Here is a 19,567-nt window from a genome sequence, read left to right as displayed (position 1 = left end):
GCTTATAGGTCCAATCCTTCCGGTACCTCCCCCACAAAAGTTCGAAAATATTCGCTAAAATTGTACGCGCGATTTCTCATAGATGTAGCAACCGATTTGGCCCAAACTTTGGATTTCCAAACATTGTCGAAACATAGTTCATGTTTAAATTTGGGCCGTATCTGTCCAATCCTTGTGGTACCACCCACACAAATGTTCAACATTGTTGTGTGGTTCGAGGATCCTTTGGACATTTTTACCGAAGGTTTTCCTAGTGGCCCTGTTTACAGCGATATTATGTTTTTCGCAATCTAGTGTGATAAAAAAGCCCCATCTATCGATATCCCCGCAAATACCTTTGTCGGTGCATATGTCCAAAATTTTGAAAAGCCCCACTAAATACATATTTTTTTTTTCGGAAAAAAAGTATTTCCATCCACACAGGCTGAGGGTATATCTCTGTCGCCACGCCTACTGATACTTTTTTACTTGTCGTATAAAAGTTTCGGAAATATTCAAATTTTTTTAGAATTGCGGATAAACATACGATTATGTTTGGGAATTTCTGAAAAAAGTGTCCGAATATCTTCATATTTTCTGCCCTTTTTCGAATGTTCCTTTAGAGTTTTTCCGAAATTGTGCAGAAAATCGAAAATTTCCTCATTCAGTAGAGTTTCGTAAGAGATTTTTTTCTAATTCTTCCGATCTTTTTCCTCAAAAACTTTCCGAATTCGTGTACACCTTCACACAATTTTGTTCAGATTTTGAAACAAATTTTGTTACAGAATCTGAAACTTGTGCAGAGTTTCGTGTCGAATTAGGAAAAACGTTGTTCCTCATAAATGATTATCGAAATCGCGATTCGGAATCTCTATGCCCATTGCGCACATAAGAGTCATGTTGATGAATTTATATAGCATTTATCTGAAATATACTTATCCCTGGTGTTGATGTTACGGCTTTCCTGTTCCATGCGGTTTTTCGTGTCGAATTAGGAAAAACGTTGTTCCTCATAAATGATTATCGAAATCGCGATTCGGAATCTCTATGCCCAGTGCGCACATAAGAGTGATGTTGATGAATTTATATAGCATTTATCTGAAATATACTTATCCCTGGTGTTGATGTTACGGCTTTCCTGTTCCATGCGGTTTTTCATAAGATGACAAGTGATTTCGGACAATAATTTGCCAACCTTGTATTAAATGCGAATAATTATTACTTTCGTTTATTTAAATATAAATACATTTAACAATGTTTTTAAAGCCACGGAGAGTAACGTGGTTCCATTAACGGCGATAAAATACCGCACGACCATTATCAGGTTGTACAGGTCTATAATTATTAATTAACGCCCGTCCCCTGTTATCACGAACTGACCAGAATTTTTGCATTTGTTGCAGTGATATGTAAAGAGGTTGTGGGAACACAGTCCAAGTGACAGCCTCCGAACAATCTGGTGTGGTTAGCGAACCAAAATAGGTAAAGAAATGATTTCTATTCACATCACCCAATAAATTATCCATAGTTATTCGTCGACCGAGACGTGCTGTTGATTGGTATCTTTGCACATTGGGCACCAGGTTGATAATGTCATTTAGACCCGGGTAAATGCGATTGACGTTCTACAGAAATTAAAATTTTAGATAATTATTTGAAGTGAATTGGTTCTTCTGTTAGTATTTCAACTTACTCTTCCAATATTTATCATAATACCCAAGACGGCCAAACCATCTGCATGGGCGGAAGCCTGAGCAATTGTGCGGTATCTAACATTCTTGTGGACAATATGCATTTCAGCATCGTAACGCTGACCATTGATCACATGTTCGGCACCTCTGCTTGTTCTGCTACCCCAATGGAAATGAACACTCATGGCTTCAAAAGTTCCCGGCAATCTTGCACCGCTAATTGTGGCTCTAGCTCCGTTTTGAGTTGGCGGTAATTCCATTTCAACTGAAATGAGAGTGGGAAGATGGATAATTTGCGTTCAATTGGTATGTGAGGTGAATGTTTCGCTACTCACCTGAATGACCATTATTTCTTAAGGTCAAAGTACCCGCCAATGGAATATTGTAGTTTCGGAATTGTATGGGTGCAATTCGTGGAGAAAGAGACTGCAAAATTAAAATTAAAAAATGCTTCAGCTCAAATAAGAGTTTAAATCTCTTCTATATGGTTCTCAGCTAGGCTTTAAAAAAGGCAGTTAAAGGCAGCTCTCCAGGTGACACCACGGGGAGGTCAGTGTCCACTTGAGATGAAAGAGGGACTAAGTTAAATCCTGGGTTTTGCCATGTTAAAGCCGGTCAGGACCGTTCCTTGGTATCTTCCATCCCCTACGTCACCCATGGCTACTTTACACGATATGTTTTTTACATATGTGTTGTCACTTTGTGTATATATTATGTATACCGAAAGTGACAACACATATGTAAAAAACATATCGTGTAAAGTAGCCATGGGTGACGTAGGGGATGGAAGATACCAAGGAACGGTCCTGACCGGCTTTAACATGGCAAAACCCAGGATTTAACTTAGTCCCTCTTTCATCTCAAGTGGACACTGACCTCCCCGTGGTGTCACCTGGGGAGCTGCCTTTAACACCCTTTAAAGGTAGTGAGCTAACATGTGCCGCGCGTTCACCCATAAGAACGTTAAAACTTGGGTTTGGGCGTCGGGTTAGTAACCCTCCCCTAGAAAAAGCAGCATACTATGAAAAAACGAAAGAAAAGAAAAACAAACCCCTCTAAAGTTGACGAACCCCGCAAACGTTTTAAGGGCCATGCTCTGCGAAGGTGCAGTTTACGCATTGGCAGATGTAGTTGAAAAGTACAATGCCGACATTACTGCCATACAGGAAATACGATCGAATGGGAAAGGCGTCACAACAACACCTAAAGGTGACGCACTGTATTATAGCTGCCATGACGTAAAGCATGAGTTTGGTTGCGGATTCGTAGTTAGTCGGAGACTAAAACATCTGGTATCCAGCTTCACCCCAGTGAATGAAAGACTTGCTGCAATTCGAATAAAAGCTAAATTCTTCAACATCAGCTTTATTTGTGCTCATGCTCCCACTGAAGACAAGGACGAACAGAACAAAGATATATTTTACGAGCGCTTAGAAGAAACTTATGACCGTTGCTCTGCCCATGACATTAAAATTATTCTAGGCGATTTTAATCCCAAAAGTGGAAAGGAGAATATCTTTGGCTCAACAGTCGGGAAATTCAGTCTCCACAGTGAAACATCTGACAATGGTATGAGGCTGATAGACTTTGGAGCTGCAAAAAACATGGTAGTTAGCAGTACCAGATTTAAGCATCTCGATATTCATAAGGGCACCTGGATGTCTCCAGATCAAAGAACAATAAATCAAATTGATCACGTTGTGATAGATGGAAGACATGCATCAAGCGTGTTGGATGTACGATCGTTCCGAGGAGCAAACATAGATTCGGACCACTACCTTGTTGCAGGAAAGGTACGTACCCGTCTAAACGTTGCAAATAAAGCACAAACAGATACAACTCGGAAGTTCGACATCGGTAAGCTGCAAAAAAGAACAGATAGCCACTGCATATTCCACTCAATTAGCCCAATTGCTTAATGAAAGCACTGCTCGTCCCGATAACATATCAGTACAATGGCAAAATATTGCACACTCCATGCAAACAGCCGCAAAATCTATACATGGATACCAGAGACCTCCACCTAGGAATCCATGGTATGACCAGGAGTGTCGTGCAGCTACCGAAGAGAGAATAGGTCTACCCTACAATCAGTAGCAACGCGTAGCGCACGAGAGTGGTATCGGGAGAAAAGGAGAGAGGAGAAACGTCTTTTCCACAGGAAGAAGAGAGAAATGGAAAGACGGGAGTGTGAAAAAAATCGAGATGAACAGGAGCCAGAATGTAGTCCGAAAATTCTACCAAAGAGTGAAACATCAAATGGCTTTGATACAGGCTTATCCTACTGTAGAGACCAGCAAGGTTGGTCTCCGATAGTAGCGAAGACGGCGAAGATACCACAGATCCAATCCCAGAAGATGGTATTGAATGTATACCGCCCAGCCAAGATGAGGTAAAGACAACAATAAACCGGCTGAAGAATAATAAGGCAGCAGGAGCCGATGGCCTACCAGCCGAGCTGTTTAAAACCGGAGGCGACACGCTGATAAGGTGTATGCATCAGCTAGTTAGCTCCATCTGGGAGAAAGAACGCGTACCCGACGATTGGAACTTGAGCATCCTGTGTCCCGTCCATAAGAAAGGAGATAAGACAGTATGCTCTAACTATAGGGGCATAAGTCTTCTCCCTATTGCCTACAAGATAGTGTCAGGGATAATGAGCGGACGATTAAAGCCTATGGTCAATGAAATAATTGGACCACACCAATGCGACTTTAGACCTGGCAAATCCACCATTGACCAGATATTTACCCTGCGACAAATCCTGGAAAAGACCCAAGCGATGCAGATCGACACTTACCACCTTTTTGTCGATTACAAAGCAGCCCCCTACGTTCAGAGGTATTGCAAGCCATATCTGATTTTGGTATTCCTGCAAAGCTTATTCGGCTTTGTAGAATGGCATTAACTGATACTCGGCCCTCGGTTAAAATAGAAAAGAACCTCTCCGAAGAGTTTATTACCAAAAGAGGTTTCAGACAAGGATCGTGTGATCTTTTCAACATCCTGCTGGAGAAGGTCATACGAGACGCGAAGGTCAAAAGAAGTGGAACAATATACACGAACAGCCATATATTACTTGCTTATCCCGACGACATTGACATCATAGGTCGATCGGTAAAGGAAGTAACTGATACCTTTGAAAAGGTCGAAAGGAAATCCGCTAAAGTGGGTCTGGCGGTAAACGGCTAGAAGACAAAGTTAATGGTGTCGTCGCGCAATGCGTCCATAGAGATCGGGCCAACTGTTGATGTTGGTTCCTATAATTTTGAGGTAGTAAAGGACTTCGTCTAAACGTAAACACAACCAACAACATCAGTTGTGAAATACGAAGAATAGTGTTGGCCAACAGATGCTACTTCGGGCTGAGTAAGCAGTTTAGGAATAAAGCCACATCTCGTCAAACAAAAACAACGCTTTACAAAACACTGGTACTACCCAGACAAAGCAGTGCTTGGTGTGTTTGAGAGAAAAATTCTTCGAAAGATCTATGGACTAATCTGCGTTGACAGTGAATATGGACGTCGTATGAATCACGAGCTGTATCTGCCATACAACGATATTAGTATAGATAAACGTATCGATATGCAACGATTTCGTTGGCTAGGCCATGTCATAAGAATGATCGATGATGAACCCGCCACAAAGGCGTTTAAATACAGGCCACATTGTTGTGCACGCAGAATTGGCAGGGCAAAGAATAGATGGCGCAAACAAGTGGATGAAGAAATGACAAGGCGCGGTATTCCAGAAAGCGAAGCTCTAAACAGAGAGAGTTGGAGATCTTTTTTAGTTCGGCTTATGGAACAAATGTTCTGTAATGGGCCAGCTAAGTAAGTAAGTAAGTAAGTAAGTAAAGTAAGTAAGTAAGTAAGTAAGTAAGTAAGTAAGTAAGTAAGTAAGTAAGTAAGTAAGTAAGTAAGTAAGTAAGTAAGTAAGTAAGTAAGTAAGTAAGTAAGTAAGTAAGTAAGTAAGTAAGTAAGTAAGTAAGTAAGTAAGTAAGTAAGTAAGTAAGTAAGTAAGTAAGTAAGTAAGTAAGTAAGTAAGTAAGTAAGTAAGTAAGTAAGTAAGTAAGTAAGTAAGTAAGTAAGTAAGTAAGTAAGTAAGTAAGTAAGTAAGGAAGTAAGTAAGTAAGTAAGTAAGTAAGTAAATAAGTAAATAAGTAAGTAAGTAAGTAAGTAAGTAAGTAAGTAAGTAAGTAAGTAAGTAAGTAAGTAAGTAAGTAAGTAAGTAAGTAAGTAAGTAAAGTAGTCATTATCACATGGTCGGCCCCGCCCCTTCTATGGTCTTTCTTTACTTGTTAATTAGTAGCAATAGTGGGTGGCATGGTGCCATTGTAAGCACACTCGCATGCCCGGCCAGTCCAGGCAACATCGTATTTTCAACACAATGTTGGCCACATTTTCCGAATATTTCTGCCATAGACAACTTCACTACAAGTGGTATTTTACGTCACGCCGTTTGAATTCGGTTATAAAAAGTAGGTTCCATATTATTAATCTAATATGAATCAGGGTGGATTCGTTGACATATGGGAGAATATTCCCTACTCCTAGTGGAAACATATTTATGTAGGTAGTAGGTACGATACTTACTCTTGATGTTCGCAGGTGAATAGGCGATTGACGTCGGCCGTTACATTTTGGATAGCGTTGTCCCCATCTTGAGACATCTTCATAGGACCATTGACTTGCGGCTGAAATTAAGATAATAATTTTATTAAAATTGCAAAAATAAATGCATATAAAATATTATTATAATGATTTAATGCATTAAATTTTACCATAGTTCAATGCACAAATAAATGGTAATAAAAACGAAATAATATTCAATAATTTTGCCATATTGCAAAGAAGGAGGGGCAGGAACACCAGACAGTAGGAGTTAATACAATAACTGTCGATAGTACTCTGAATCCAGAGTGAATTTATAGACTTACATGGGATTTCCTTAAAAATAGGTTGTATTGTTTGAGTTTAATTTTTCTTCTTTTTAAAGAAAAGGGGAACATGTTTTTTAAAGAAAACATTTTTTAACAAACAACTTAAATAAACAGTTAAAAAAAATTATACAGCAGGTTGCGATTTTTCGTTGACAATCGATCTCATGTGGACTGTTTTCATTTCTTTTTTTTATATGAACTATTTTCATGGCACACGCCATCGAATGAATTGTTTGAACATTTTTTAATTCACGGAGAAAAGTTGGTCATTGTGAGTGTAGTAAATATTTTGTTAAATAAATGAATATGTATGTTTGTACATTATTTCAATAACAAAATCATTTTTAGTCATGGTAGAATAAGAAAGGTAGTCTCATATGAAGAAATCTACGTGGCAACGCTGCACAATGGTTCAGAAATTGATTTTCCTGGCTAAAACTCCAATTTTTTGTCGTCGCCGATTGTTGATTTCTATATGGGATTCGATAGATAGCATGTTCCTAAATACGAAATTTTTCCCCATATTGGTAGAATACGTAATTTTAGGTAGGATAGTTGCCTTTAAGGGCCTGTTTCACTATGTCGAAAGAAAATGAGTGCGAACGAAAAACACCTAAACTTTAATTTTCATGGCAATATTGACTTCGTGTTTGCTTTAAAACAAATACAAAATTTAAAAATCATACACGAGTTTAGTTGTTTTTCTTTCGTTTTCATTCGACATAGTGAAACAGGCTGTAAGAAATTGTTTAATAAAATACCGTGGCGTTTACACAAAGTGAGGTATTTTATTTTTCCTCATGTACTATGTTTATTGAAATTCCAACTTTAATAGACTAGAAATTTTGAGGGAAAAGAGTGGAACAACGTTCCCTTTTCACAGAAATATGCCCATTCCGTCCGTTTTTTCTTCTTTATTTGCATATCCATCTTTAATAGACTAGAAATTTTGGGGAAAAGAGTGGAACAACGTTCCGTTTTCATAGAAATATGCCCATTCCGTCCGTTTTTTCTTCTTTATTTGCATATCCGTTCTCCGGATGTTAAGCGATCATACAATATTACATTTTGTTACGCTCTTCTTGGCAATGCCTATTACATGTGGAAAGCTAAGTTCATCACGGTATCCGGTCCAGTTTTGACAATTCTCTTCGGCCTCTACCACGTCTTCCTTCAACTTGGAATTCGAGAATGATCTGCAGGATCATATCGTCTGCTACGCACGAAAAGATCGTAAGTCCACTTTTTTGGAAATCGCGTTTTTGTTACAGAATTATAGTACAAGTCAAAACACGTCCACAGGAAAATGTATATTTAAAAAAATACTACAGCTAATGTAGTTCAGATATAATGTTTAACGTCATCCAGGGTTGGGGAACAATGTAAAGAACTAGCCTACACCTTTGGATGATAAACGGATGATATTTGGCGGAGCTTACTTATGCCAAAGTAGCATCTGTTGGTCAAAACAATTCTTCTTTTTATTTCACAACTGATGTCGTTTGTTGTGTTTACGGCGGTGCCGAGGTAGACGAAGTCTTTTACTACCTCAAAATTATAGGAACCAACTTCAACAGTTAGTCCGATTTCAATGGACGCATAGCGCGTCGAAACCATCAACTTGGTCTTCTCGCCGTTTACCGCCAGACCCACTTTAGCAGATTCTCCTTCGACCTTCATAAAGGTATCGGTTACTTCTTTTACTGATCGTCCCATGATATCTATATCATCAGCATAAGCAAGTAACATGTGGCTATTGGTGTAGATTGTGCCACTTCTTTTGTCGTTTGCCTCTCGTATAACCTTTTCTAGCAGGATGTTGAAAATATCACACGAAATGCTGTCTCCTTGCATGAAACCTCTTTTGGTACAAAACTCTTCGGTGAGGTTCTTTCCTATTTTAACTCAAGATCTTGTGGCAGTTAGAGTCATTTAACAAAGCCGAATGAGCTTTGCGGGGATACCAAATTCAGACATGGCTTGGAATGCCTTTGAACGTAGAGGGCTGTCGAAGGCTGCTTTATAATCGACAAAAAGGTGGTAGGTGTCGATCTGCATCTCTTGGGTCTTCTCCATGGTTTGCCACAAGGTCTAAAGCCGCATTGGTATGGTCCAATTATTTCGTTGACCATGGGCTTTAGTCGTTCGCACAATATTAGTACTGATTTTGCGGCTCTTTGCATGGAGTGGGCAATGTTTTGCCATTGTCCTGATATGTTATCGGGACGAGGAGTACTTTGATTAACCAGTTGAGTGGAATATGCTGTGGCTATCTGTTGTGATTGCAGCTTACCGAAGTCCAACTTCCGTGTTGTGTCTGTTCGCACTTTGTTTGCTACGTTTAATCTGGTACGTACCTTTGCTGCAACAAGGTAGTGGTCCGAGTCTATGTTTGCACCTCGCAACGATCGTACATCCAACACGTTTGATGCATGTATTCCATCTATCACAACGTGATCAATTTGATTTCTTTTTTTTTAATCTGGCGACAGCCAGGTGCCCTTATGAATGTCGAGATGCTAAAATCAGGTACTGCTAACTACCATGTTTCTTGCAGCTGCAAAGACTATCAGCCTCATACCATTGTCAGATGTTTCACTGTGGAGACTGAATTTCTCGACTGTTGGGCCAAAGATATTCTCCTTTTCAATTTTGGCATTAAAATCGCCTAGAATGATTTTAATGTCATGGGCAGGGCAACGGTCATAAGTTTCTTCTAAGCTGTGTTGTTGTTGTAACAATATTTTATATTTTTGTAGTTCTTATTTTGCTTATTCTGGATCTATCTCCAGTTCTAGAATGTGGCTGCTTCGATGGTATGTAATCACAGATCTACTGGAGTGAACTGAGTAAGTTTGACAGGGCAGTTGAAAATGTGCAGTGTGTCGTGAGGCCTGTGCCGATAGATAATTGACCTATAGGAATTCAAACGGCTACACCATTCCGAGTGTAGATGGGGGATGTTCTCGGAGGACCGCATTCACACGATAGTTGTGTAAAGCATTTGCGACTGCATCCGTGTGAATGCTATTCAAACCCACTTTATAGGCTTGTTGATCTAGGGATTCTATCTTGTGACGCTGAACCTCTTTTTCTAGATCATGAAGATCGCTCCCGACATGCGCCTGGGTTGGGTGTCCTCTACACCATATGTTGGTTCTCACGGTAACACCCGAGCAAGTACTGCAACGAAAGCATGCCGTTGTGTTGCTGTACTGGAAGAATATGAGTCTTCCCATTTAGATGGTACTCTGAAGACATGAGGAGGCACCCAGATGTAGTTGTCAGGGCGGTATTCTAAGAGGTTTCAATATTTTTTCATAGCGTTGGACTTATATTCGCGGACCAATCAATCAATTTCGTCTGCAGGCGGTGGAATACAGGAGAGGCAGAGGTTAAATAGTTACGGAGATATAACCCTACCCTGTGGAACTCCCTGTTTCACTATACGGGGCTTGGACTTCTTGTTGTTGAATTCCACGTACGACTGGCACTATCCTCAAGCAGCGTGAAGTGCTTGACAGTCTTTTGATAAGTCGTGGTGCTTGACATCACTGTTCCATCGCACGGCTTCCTCTTGTTGAGTCCTCAACTAATACATGTGTGCGGAGATGGCGTGTAGCGCTGTTGTCGTGCTGTACTGCTTACGGAACCCATGCTGATGACGCTGGTGAAGACTATTTCTGACGCTGGTGAGGACTAAGGCTTCTTTGATACGGGCGACAAAAGTGAAATCAGTCAGTACGATCCACATTTGTTGGCATCCTTGCGTGGCTTCAATAGCGGGACCATCCTGCCCATTTTCCAGACTTCGGGAAATACTCGACTCCCGCTTTGGATGATACGCCCTGCCACACCCGGGGTGCTCGACAAACTGTCGATTAAAATAACTTGCGGACCTCTTCGGATCAGTAAATGTAACGTCGCTAAAAGTGACTGAGGTCGAATACCCTTCTTTCCAGGTTTCGAGAGTGACTTAACCGTTGCCCATAATTCACTTATTCCGGCTCTAATGTTGCAATTCTTCAGATGATTAAATCACTTGTTCCGCTTATGCTCACCGAATAACCTTTAAACTTCGAGTGACATCTTCCTGACGCTGGGGTCACTGTAATTGGTAAGGCGAAGCTCATCACGCTCAGTTGCTAATCCGTAGCCTCTGCTGGGAAGTTTGGTCTCACTTTGGGTATTCGACCAGCAGGTATATGGCGAACGGCTGAAGCTGTGATGATATTTCGGAACGTCCTTTCCGCTACCCGAACATCAGAAGGGTGGGGCAGATCTCTGAAGCGATGATTAGAGAACTCTCGACCAATTAGCTTTCCCATGATTGATAAAAGTGCGGCGTTAAGAGGGGATGAAATTGGGAGGTCTGTTGATGGTGACAATTATGGGGAGATGGTCTGGTCCAAGAAAAACGACAAGTTGTCAGGTGACGCCATTTGTCAGACCAGGTGACACGATGGTTATGTCTGGCGACCTGTGACACTCTTCGCCAATACTGGTATGGATGTCCCCATTGGCCATGCAAAATGCAGAGCTAGCTATTAATCTGATCAGCCAGCTATAGCCCTCTGGTCGTTTCCGAGGACCAAATGCCACAATTCATGATGAGCATTAAAGTTCCTGAAGACCAGTCGGTTACGATCTTCCAAAAGCGGTATAATGTTGGCCTATAACCTGGATTACTGTTTTTTATCGGCGGGATGTATACGTTCAGCAACTCTGCCGCGGCAGTTCTACACCTGACAGATACCCCCACACATTCCATGTATGGGTCAATAGAACAAGGCTCAAGTGAGATAGGTCTGTATTGAACAGACTGGTGCATTAGGAAAGGTAATGGCCCACATCAATTTCTGGTGCGATCCTTCCTCATCACAACGCTGTAGGCGTTGCACCGCCACGAACAGATATTCTTCCAAATCAGTTGAAGTTCTTCTGCGGCGATGGATAGGGGTGGTCTCCGAGTACAGCATTCACACTCTATCTTTGAACTGCCTGGACAACTGCATTCATGGGAAGTCTTATTTCAGCCATCTAGGTGGGGAAGAGTGTGGCAGTAGATATATCGAAGGGTATTTTCATTAATTAATTGGATTAATCGAGCTAACATGGCCTAGTTTCGTTTCAATCCCTAACCTGAACTTAAAATTTTTCGGCGCTAGCAAATCTCCTCAGCGTAATGTTGGTTTACTTCTCTACATGTGGTGTCGTAAGAGACGTCGTTCGGACTTGGCCCATGAATCAGCGTGCACTTATTGATATGAGAGAAGTCCCCTTGCGCCTTCGGGGATGTTGTTGAACATATAGCTCATTTACTCAAAGAGTGGCAAAAAATGCGTTGGGAAGTTAAATTTTTTTAATCGCCAACTTAAAACTCGGAACTGGGTTTTTTGAGATGTGTCACTCTTTGAGTAAATGAGCGATATGTATGTATTTACATACTGCACTTAGTCAGCTATGTTGGTATTTAGCCTATCACATATTTCATCGACTGAGCCGGACGCTAAAAACGTACAAAAGTGAGACGAGATCTACAACATCGATCATCGTAAATTGTGCTGGGAGGGCTCGTGGCACACTCCTCTTCGCCCTATCACTCTCAGGGTGTTCTATAGACTGGAGTTAAAATAAGACAGACATCTCCTTGGATCGGTCTTTGTTACGATGTGCGCATTCAAGATGATTTAACCGTTGTCCAACATTTACGTACTTAATATTGTATCAATGTTGCATTGCTTCTGGCGTTCTAGCCTTTTTTCGGCTTGTGCTCACCTACTAGCCAGTTGACTTCCAGAGTAAGTTCCCCAAATCTTGGGTCTTCGGGGCTCGTACGACGAAGCTCATCATGCTCATTTGCTAGTAACGTAGTCTCAGCTGGGAAATTTATTCTATGCGGAGAGCGGCTGCAGATGTGATGATGTTCCGGAACATTCTCTCAGCTACGCCAGGATCTGAGGAACTGGGCAACTCTCAGAAGCGGTAAGTCGAAATACTCTGAACCCTTACCAATCAGGTTTTCCATGGTTCAGAGAGTTATGAAGTTGGGGCTGTGAGCAAAGCGAGATAATGGATTGCCAAGACACGTGATAATTTTCATACCGGGTGCCACAATGGTGATGTCTGCTGGGGCGAGATTTGGCAATTTCCTCTCAGCCTCCTAGGAGCCTCTTCATACACCATGGAATGTGTGACTATCAATTTGCTTGGTCAGCATTGTACCCTTCTGGTCATTACCAAGGATGGAATGCCAAAGCTCATGATGCGGCTTGAAGTCCTACAGCACGGCTGTACTTGGGTCGCAAAGGCATCTAGTGCCGTATACAATAATTTAGCAACTTCATATAAAATTCGAATATTTCGTTTATTTAAATGAATACACATAACAAGCCAAAGGGAATAAAGAAAAGAAAATATTGTAATAACGCTGAAAATCAAAAATTAACGGCGATATAATACCACACGACCATTAGTCGGTTGTACCGGTCTATAATTGTCAATCATCACTTCTCCATTGATATCACGAACTGACCATAATTTCTGCATTTGTTCAAGTGTAATGTAAAGGGGTTGCGGGAACACAGTCCAGGTGACAGCCTCCGAACAATCTGGTGTGGTCAGCGAACCTTGATAGGTAAAGAATTCATTTGTATTCAAATCACCCAAGAAATGACTTAAAGTTATTCGTAGACTGAGAGGTGCTGTTGATTGGTATTTTGTCACATCGGGTACCATGTTGAAAATGTTATCCAGAGCAGGATAAATGCGATCGATATTCTAGCATAAAAAAATTTAATTATTTATTTTAGTAGAAATTAGACTTCTTTTAGTACTGCCACTTACTCTTCCAATATTTATCATAATACCCAAAACGGCCAGACCATCTTTGTGTGCTGTAGCCTCAGCAATTGTGTCATATTTAACATTTTTGTGGACAATGTGCATTTCAGCATCGTAACGCCGGCCATTGATGACATGTTCGGCACCTTTGCTAGTTCTACTACCCCAATGGAAATGAACACTCATGGCTTCAAATCTTCCCAGCAAATTTCCACCACTAATACTGGGTCTAGCTCCGTTTTCGGTTGGCGGTATTGTCATTTCAACTAAAATGGGATTGAGAAGATGGTTTATTTGCCACATATGTGCATATGTATGTATGTTTGGTATATGCTTTGAATGTTTCGCTACTCACCTGAATGGCCATTATTTTTCAAGGTCAAAGAGCCCCCAAATGGAATGTTGTAGTCTTTGAATTGTATGGGTGCCAATGGTGTGTTAAAAGACTGCAAATTAAATTAAATAACAAATGCTCAATTACAAATAAAAGTTTAAATAACTTTTGGATGGTTTTGTGTTAGGCTTTAGAAAAAAAGACTAGCGAGGCAAGGTGACAAGTCAACTAACCCAATTTCCTGTTTATGTCAAATAAATTATAAAAGTTTGTTTAGGTTTATGAAGGAAACTATAAATGTTAGGTGTTATAGGGGAATGATGGATATCAAATTTATATCATTGTTTTGTGTGGTCACTGACTCTCCAGCCGACAAGATGGAAGAGGCAGCATCGGTGAGAAATGTGCGGCTGACTGTAACAATTTTTTTCAGTTCGTTCAGTTCAAACGTTACTATAGATTGGCGGCCCTGAAATCACAACGGAAATGAACGAGCCTATGATAGGGAAGCGAAATTACAATCGGGGACATGCAGTTGAGAGCTAATGGTTCGTTGGTGGTGTGAAAAGGTACATACATTCACAACTGCTTTATAGTGCCTGTAGATTATCGATCCTATAATTAAAAAAATATATTCAACCGGGCTCAGTCTTTATTTCTGATTGTTGGAAGGTAAATGTTGTATGCGTTCTGTGCGGTTGGCTGTAACAATTTTCCGGAAATTTGTCATCTTCAGTTCATGTCAGACAGTTTGGCGGCCTTGGAATCACAGAAGACATGGACGAATCTAAGATTGGGAAGCGAATGAACAATCGAGTACAAGCAGTGGAAAGCAATCCCATGGCAGCGGGTTCACTGTACCGGATTGACCCGGGACATATATTTGTATTTGTTTCGTTTTTCTGTCATGGGAGCGGTATATCCCGGAATGTCTGCTCCGGATTCTTTTGGTCCGTTCCGGGACGGAGGAAATCCCAGGACTAATATATTTGTGCTCGGTTTGTCACATCCGCATCTTCACCCATATCTAATCTTTGGTGAGATGCAATAGATGTCAGGAGTGGGTGCATTTAAGTGGTTGCTCTGGACTTGCCCACGCGAGGGACTACGATAGGGACTATGTTGCTGCATGTTGCGAGAACACAGCCCCCAGTGAATCGTCGTCAGATTACGAAACTACTTCATCGTCGGATTACGAAACTCCCCGCAGTCCCCCCAACAGCAGCCGCACGCGCAGCATTTAACACCAGCCGTTGTTGTTCCAATCCCAGAAAATGCGTCCTTTTTGCAATTTAATCGCAGTGGACTTTATGGATCGGAAGAAGATCAAGGTCTCGGCGGTGCAGGAAATCATGCTGAACGACCACAGCTCAGTACGTTGTTATGGTTACAACGTAATAAAGAAGGATCGCACCAGATGTGGAGGTGGGGGATTAGCTTTCCTTTTGCACCGGTCTGTTCAATACAGACCTATCTCGCTTGAACCTGCCTCTAACGACCCGTACATCGAATGTATGGGGGTAGCAGTCAGGTTGGAACTGCCGAGATAGAGTTGCTGATCGTATACATTCCGCCGAGAAATAGCTGTATCTCAGATTATAAGCCTAGCATCAGCCCGCTTTTGGAAGGTCAGAATCGTCTGGCCTTGGGGAACTTTAATGCGCATCATGAGATGTGGCATTCGGCCATCGGAAACGACCAGAGAGGTATAGCGCTGGCGGAGCAGATTGATAGCTCTACGTTTTGCTCGGTCAATGAGGACGCCCCTACCAGAATTAGAGGAGCGTGTCACAGTTCGCCAGACATAACCATCGTGTCAACTGGTCTGACAAATGACGTTACCTGGCAACCCGTTATTTCCCATGGATCAGACCATCTCCCCATAACTGTCTCCATTAGCAGACCACCCGATGTCATCACCTCTGAACGCCGCACATTCGTCAATCATGAGATAACTGATTGGCCGAGTTTCAGAGAGTTCACCAATTACCGCTTCAGAGAATTGCCCAATCCTTCTGATGTTCGGGTAGCGGAAAGGACGTTCCGAGACATCATCAATGCTGCAGCCGCTCGCCATATACCTGCTGGTCGAATACCCGAAGTAAGACCAAATTTCCCAGCAGAGGCGACGGGATTAGCAAATGCGCGTGATGAGCTTCGTCGAAACAACCACGACGACCCCAGAGTCAGGGAGCTGACACTGGAAGTTAACCGGCTGGTCGGCGAACATAAGCTCGACAAGTGGTTAAATCATCTGAAAAGTTGCAGCATTGGAGCCGGTATAAGTAAATTGTGGACAACGTTTAAGTCACTCTCGAACCCCGGGATGACAGGACCTCTGTCACGTTTGGCGACGTTACGTTGACTGACCCAAACAGGTGTGCAAGTTACTTCAATCGACAGTTTGTCGAGCACCCCGAGAGTGACAGGGGGAAGAGTGTTACGTCGCATTAGATCTCTTCCTGCCGAGGATGAACCACCACACTTTACAATGGATAATGTTGCGAATGCCATCAGGAACGCTAAATCATCCAAAGCGTTGGGCCCTGACGGAATTTCCATGGTAATGTTGAAACAGCTGGATGAGCCGGGAGTGGAGTATCTCACTAAAGTTCTCAACCTGTTAACCTTATTGTTCCCGAAGTCTGGAAAATGGGCAGGGTTGTCCCGCTACTGAAGCCAGGCAAGGATGCCAGCAAAGGTGAATCGTACAGGCCGATTTCGCTTTTGCCACCTGTAGCGAAGACCCTTGAGACCTTAGTCCTCCCCAGCATTAGAAATAGCTATCAAGTTGCCGATCATCAGCATAGATTCCGTAAGCAGCACAGCACGACAACAGCGCTGCACTCCATCTCCACACAGATTTGTCGAGGACTCAACCAGGAGCGGCCGTGTGATAGAACAGCGATGGTGGCGCTTGACTTATCAAAAGCCTTTGATACTGTCAAGCACTCCACGCTATTCGAGGACATCGAGCAGACAACCCTCCGGCCAAGTCCGAAACGTTGGATAATCAACTATATGTGTGGTCGCCAGTTGTATGTGGAATTCCGGATCTGTTTAACCTCTACCTTTCCTGTATTCCGCCCCCTCCAGACGGCATTGAGATCGTAACGTATGAGGATGATTGTGCGATCCTGGCGTCAGGTCCCTACCCTGATGACATCTGTGAGAGACTGAACTCCTATTCTCCGATGGTAGCAGAATTCCGACCACAAACTGCCCCAAAATTCTAAGGATCACATTCGACACCACTTTCACGTCGTCTGCGCATGCCACAGCTATCTGCGATAAACTGAAATGTAGGAACAAGGTCCTCAAGTCCCTAGCCGGCAGCACTTGGAGTGCAGATAAAGAAACCTTGTTGACCACGTATAAAGCGATAGGTCTGTCTGTGGTAAGCTATGCGGCCCCAGTTTGGTCCCCGAATTTATGTGACACGCAGTGGGATAAGATTCACATTTGTCAGAACGCCGCCCTGAGAACAGCAACAGGGTGCCTCCTCAAATCTACCATCTACATAAGGGGGCAAAGATTCTTCCAGTACGACAACATATTGAGATCCTATAGTTGCAGTACTTGCTCAACCCATCCCAATCACCATCTGCTGGCCACCGATACACCCAGGCATATCAAGAAGGATATTCATGCTCTAGAGACGGCGGTCCAACAATATAGGAGAGAACCTCTAGATCAACAGGCATAACAGGCAGGTTTGAACAGCATTCACAAGGACACAGTTGTTAAGACCATAAGAAATTATTGTGTGAATGCAGTCATCGGAGTACATCCCCCATCTATCGCAGCTGAAGAGCGTCAGCTGCCACGACAAACCAGAGTAGTTTTAGCTCAATTACGCTCGGGATATTGCAGTCGCCTAAATTCCTATTGGGCGGGAATCGATCGCACCGAGCAAGACATCTGCCCAGTATGCGGCATGGGCCCGCACGATACTAAGCGCCTATTCAACTGCCGCGCCAAGCCTACTCATCTGACTCCAGTGGATCTGTGGTTACATCCCATCGAAGTAGCCACCTTCCTGGAACTGGAGATAGACCCAGAGCCAGATTGAACAAGAGAACGAACATACAAACATAATAAAAAAACACTGTTACAACAACAACAACAAGAGCAGTGGAAAGCCAATGGATATTTGGGGGTGTGGAAAAGGGTATCAACATCTACGTTATCTCTGCAGATATACTCTCTATCCTATAATTAGAAAATATATTCGACCAGGCTCAACCATTATATCGGATTGGTGAGCGTTAAATGTTCTAAGATTTAATCTGTTTTAAATATTAATGAGGTGGACCTAAAGGGTACCCCTAAACGACATGGTAGTACAAGTAGAATCCCTAAACGACAATTGTTGCTATATTTGAGAAAGTAGTCACCGTCGTCGGGAGTCATCGTGGTGCAGTGGTAAGCACGTCCGTATTGCACTCAGAATCCCTGCGGTTCAATCCCCTTACATTTCCTGAGTATTTCAGCCATGAAAAACTTCCCTAAAAGTGGTGTCATCAGACAAGCCGTTCGGATTCGTCGATAAAAAGTAGGTCCCATATCATTGAGCCAATATGAATCGGCGTACACTCATTGATATAAAAGAAGTCTCCTTTTTCGATTCGGGGATGTTGGGAAAAATTTCAACATTTCAGCAACGAAAAAGTGTTGAACTCTTGCCGAGCAGGTACCTGAAGGAATGGACTAATATAGAAGACCTCTTGAGGTCTTCTATAGAGAGAAGATCTCTTGAGGTTTTCTATAGCCAGAAGATCTCTTGAGGTCTTCTATAGACAGAAGCCATTTTAACCGTAGAAAGTGCGTCATTATGGCAACATGGACTTGTCCATGAACACAATTGTATTGTTGTAATCACAAGGACTAAATCCGATGAATCTTCGATTATCCATTAAACTGGACTTAAGCGACAATTTTGAAGGAGAAAAACCTGTCTTTGGAGAGATATTTTACAAAGTCCAAAAGTTGGACCAATGTCAGTCACTCCTTTTGCTAGTTATAGTGCCCACCTGCATTTTTAGCAGCCATGGTAGAATTTTTAGAGGTTTTTAGACCATTATGTCAGGGGTCATAGACTTGTTCACGAAAAACTGCTGTAAACAGGACCACAAGAAGTGGTTTCGGTAAAAATTTCAAAACTATCCTCTAAGCGAAATTTGTAATCTTTTGTGAGTGGTGTAACCGAAGGTGTTATCCGATATAGACCTCTTCGGAACTTGATGTACGTTTGGCCATTATATCAGGAAGCTGGGATTTGCCCCGGAACATTTTAATAGGGCCGTGAGAACAAAACTTTTCGAGACATATTTTGAAACTGTGGGGATTATAACCGAAGGAGTTAAACGATATAGTCCACATTCTGACCTGAGCGACCAAATCGGTTACAGGCACCGAGAGTTGTGGTAGGCATAATTTGTTGAACTTTTCTGTTGGAGGTAGCCGACGGACCGATGGGCCATCATTGAACTTTATTTAAGTTGGGCTAAAATATTACGAAGTTTTGACCAGATTGGTTAATCCGTTCGAGAGTTATCGTGCCCACCAGCCAGACAGACCGACAGGCGATGCTGCAACCTTCCGCTACATACATATCTGATGGTCCAATACCCGAAATTAGACCAAATTTCCCAGCAGCTAGCTAGCTAATGAGCGTGATGAGCTTCATCGTACGAACCCTGAAGAACCTAGAGATAACGAACTTACTCTTGAAGTCAACAAGCTAATAGGCGAGCATAAGTGGAAAAAATTGGCTAA

General features: G+C 42.2%; 2 protein-coding genes across 2 annotated transcripts; both read right to left on the bottom strand.

Annotated features, from left to right (window-relative positions):
- Positions 1–1,268: 1,268 nt before the first annotated feature.
- On the bottom strand, positions 1,269–10,164 carry LOC141392336 (carbonic anhydrase 7-like). The gene is made up of 5 exons (XM_073965289.1): positions 10,098–10,164; positions 6,266–6,366; positions 2,006–2,096; positions 1,673–1,935; positions 1,269–1,604 (listed from the first exon to the last, which is right to left on the bottom strand). Exons 1-5 carry the CDS (start codon positions 10,162–10,164, stop codon positions 1,269–1,271), a joined length of 858 nt encoding a protein of 285 aa, XP_073821390.1.
- Positions 10,165–13,056: 2,892 nt separating this feature from the next.
- Positions 13,057–13,997, bottom strand: LOC141392331 (carbonic anhydrase 7-like). The gene is made up of 3 exons (XM_073965283.1): positions 13,811–13,997; positions 13,459–13,721; positions 13,057–13,392 (listed from the first exon to the last, which is right to left on the bottom strand). The coding sequence occupies exons 2-3, from the start codon at positions 13,714–13,716 to the stop codon at positions 13,057–13,059; spliced, it is 594 nt and encodes a 197-aa protein (XP_073821384.1). The 5' UTR covers positions 13,717–13,721; positions 13,811–13,997.
- Between the last annotated feature and the right edge of the window lie 5,570 nt (positions 13,998–19,567).

Source organism: Musca autumnalis, unplaced genomic scaffold, assembly GCF_047663935.1.
Source record: "Musca autumnalis isolate F117 unplaced genomic scaffold, ASM4766393v1 scaffold_1, whole genome shotgun sequence".
NCBI classification, from domain to species: domain Eukaryota; kingdom Metazoa; phylum Arthropoda; class Insecta; order Diptera; family Muscidae; genus Musca; species Musca autumnalis.
Note: the sequence above shows the minus strand (reverse complement) of the source record. Positions and strands in the feature narration are given on the sequence as shown.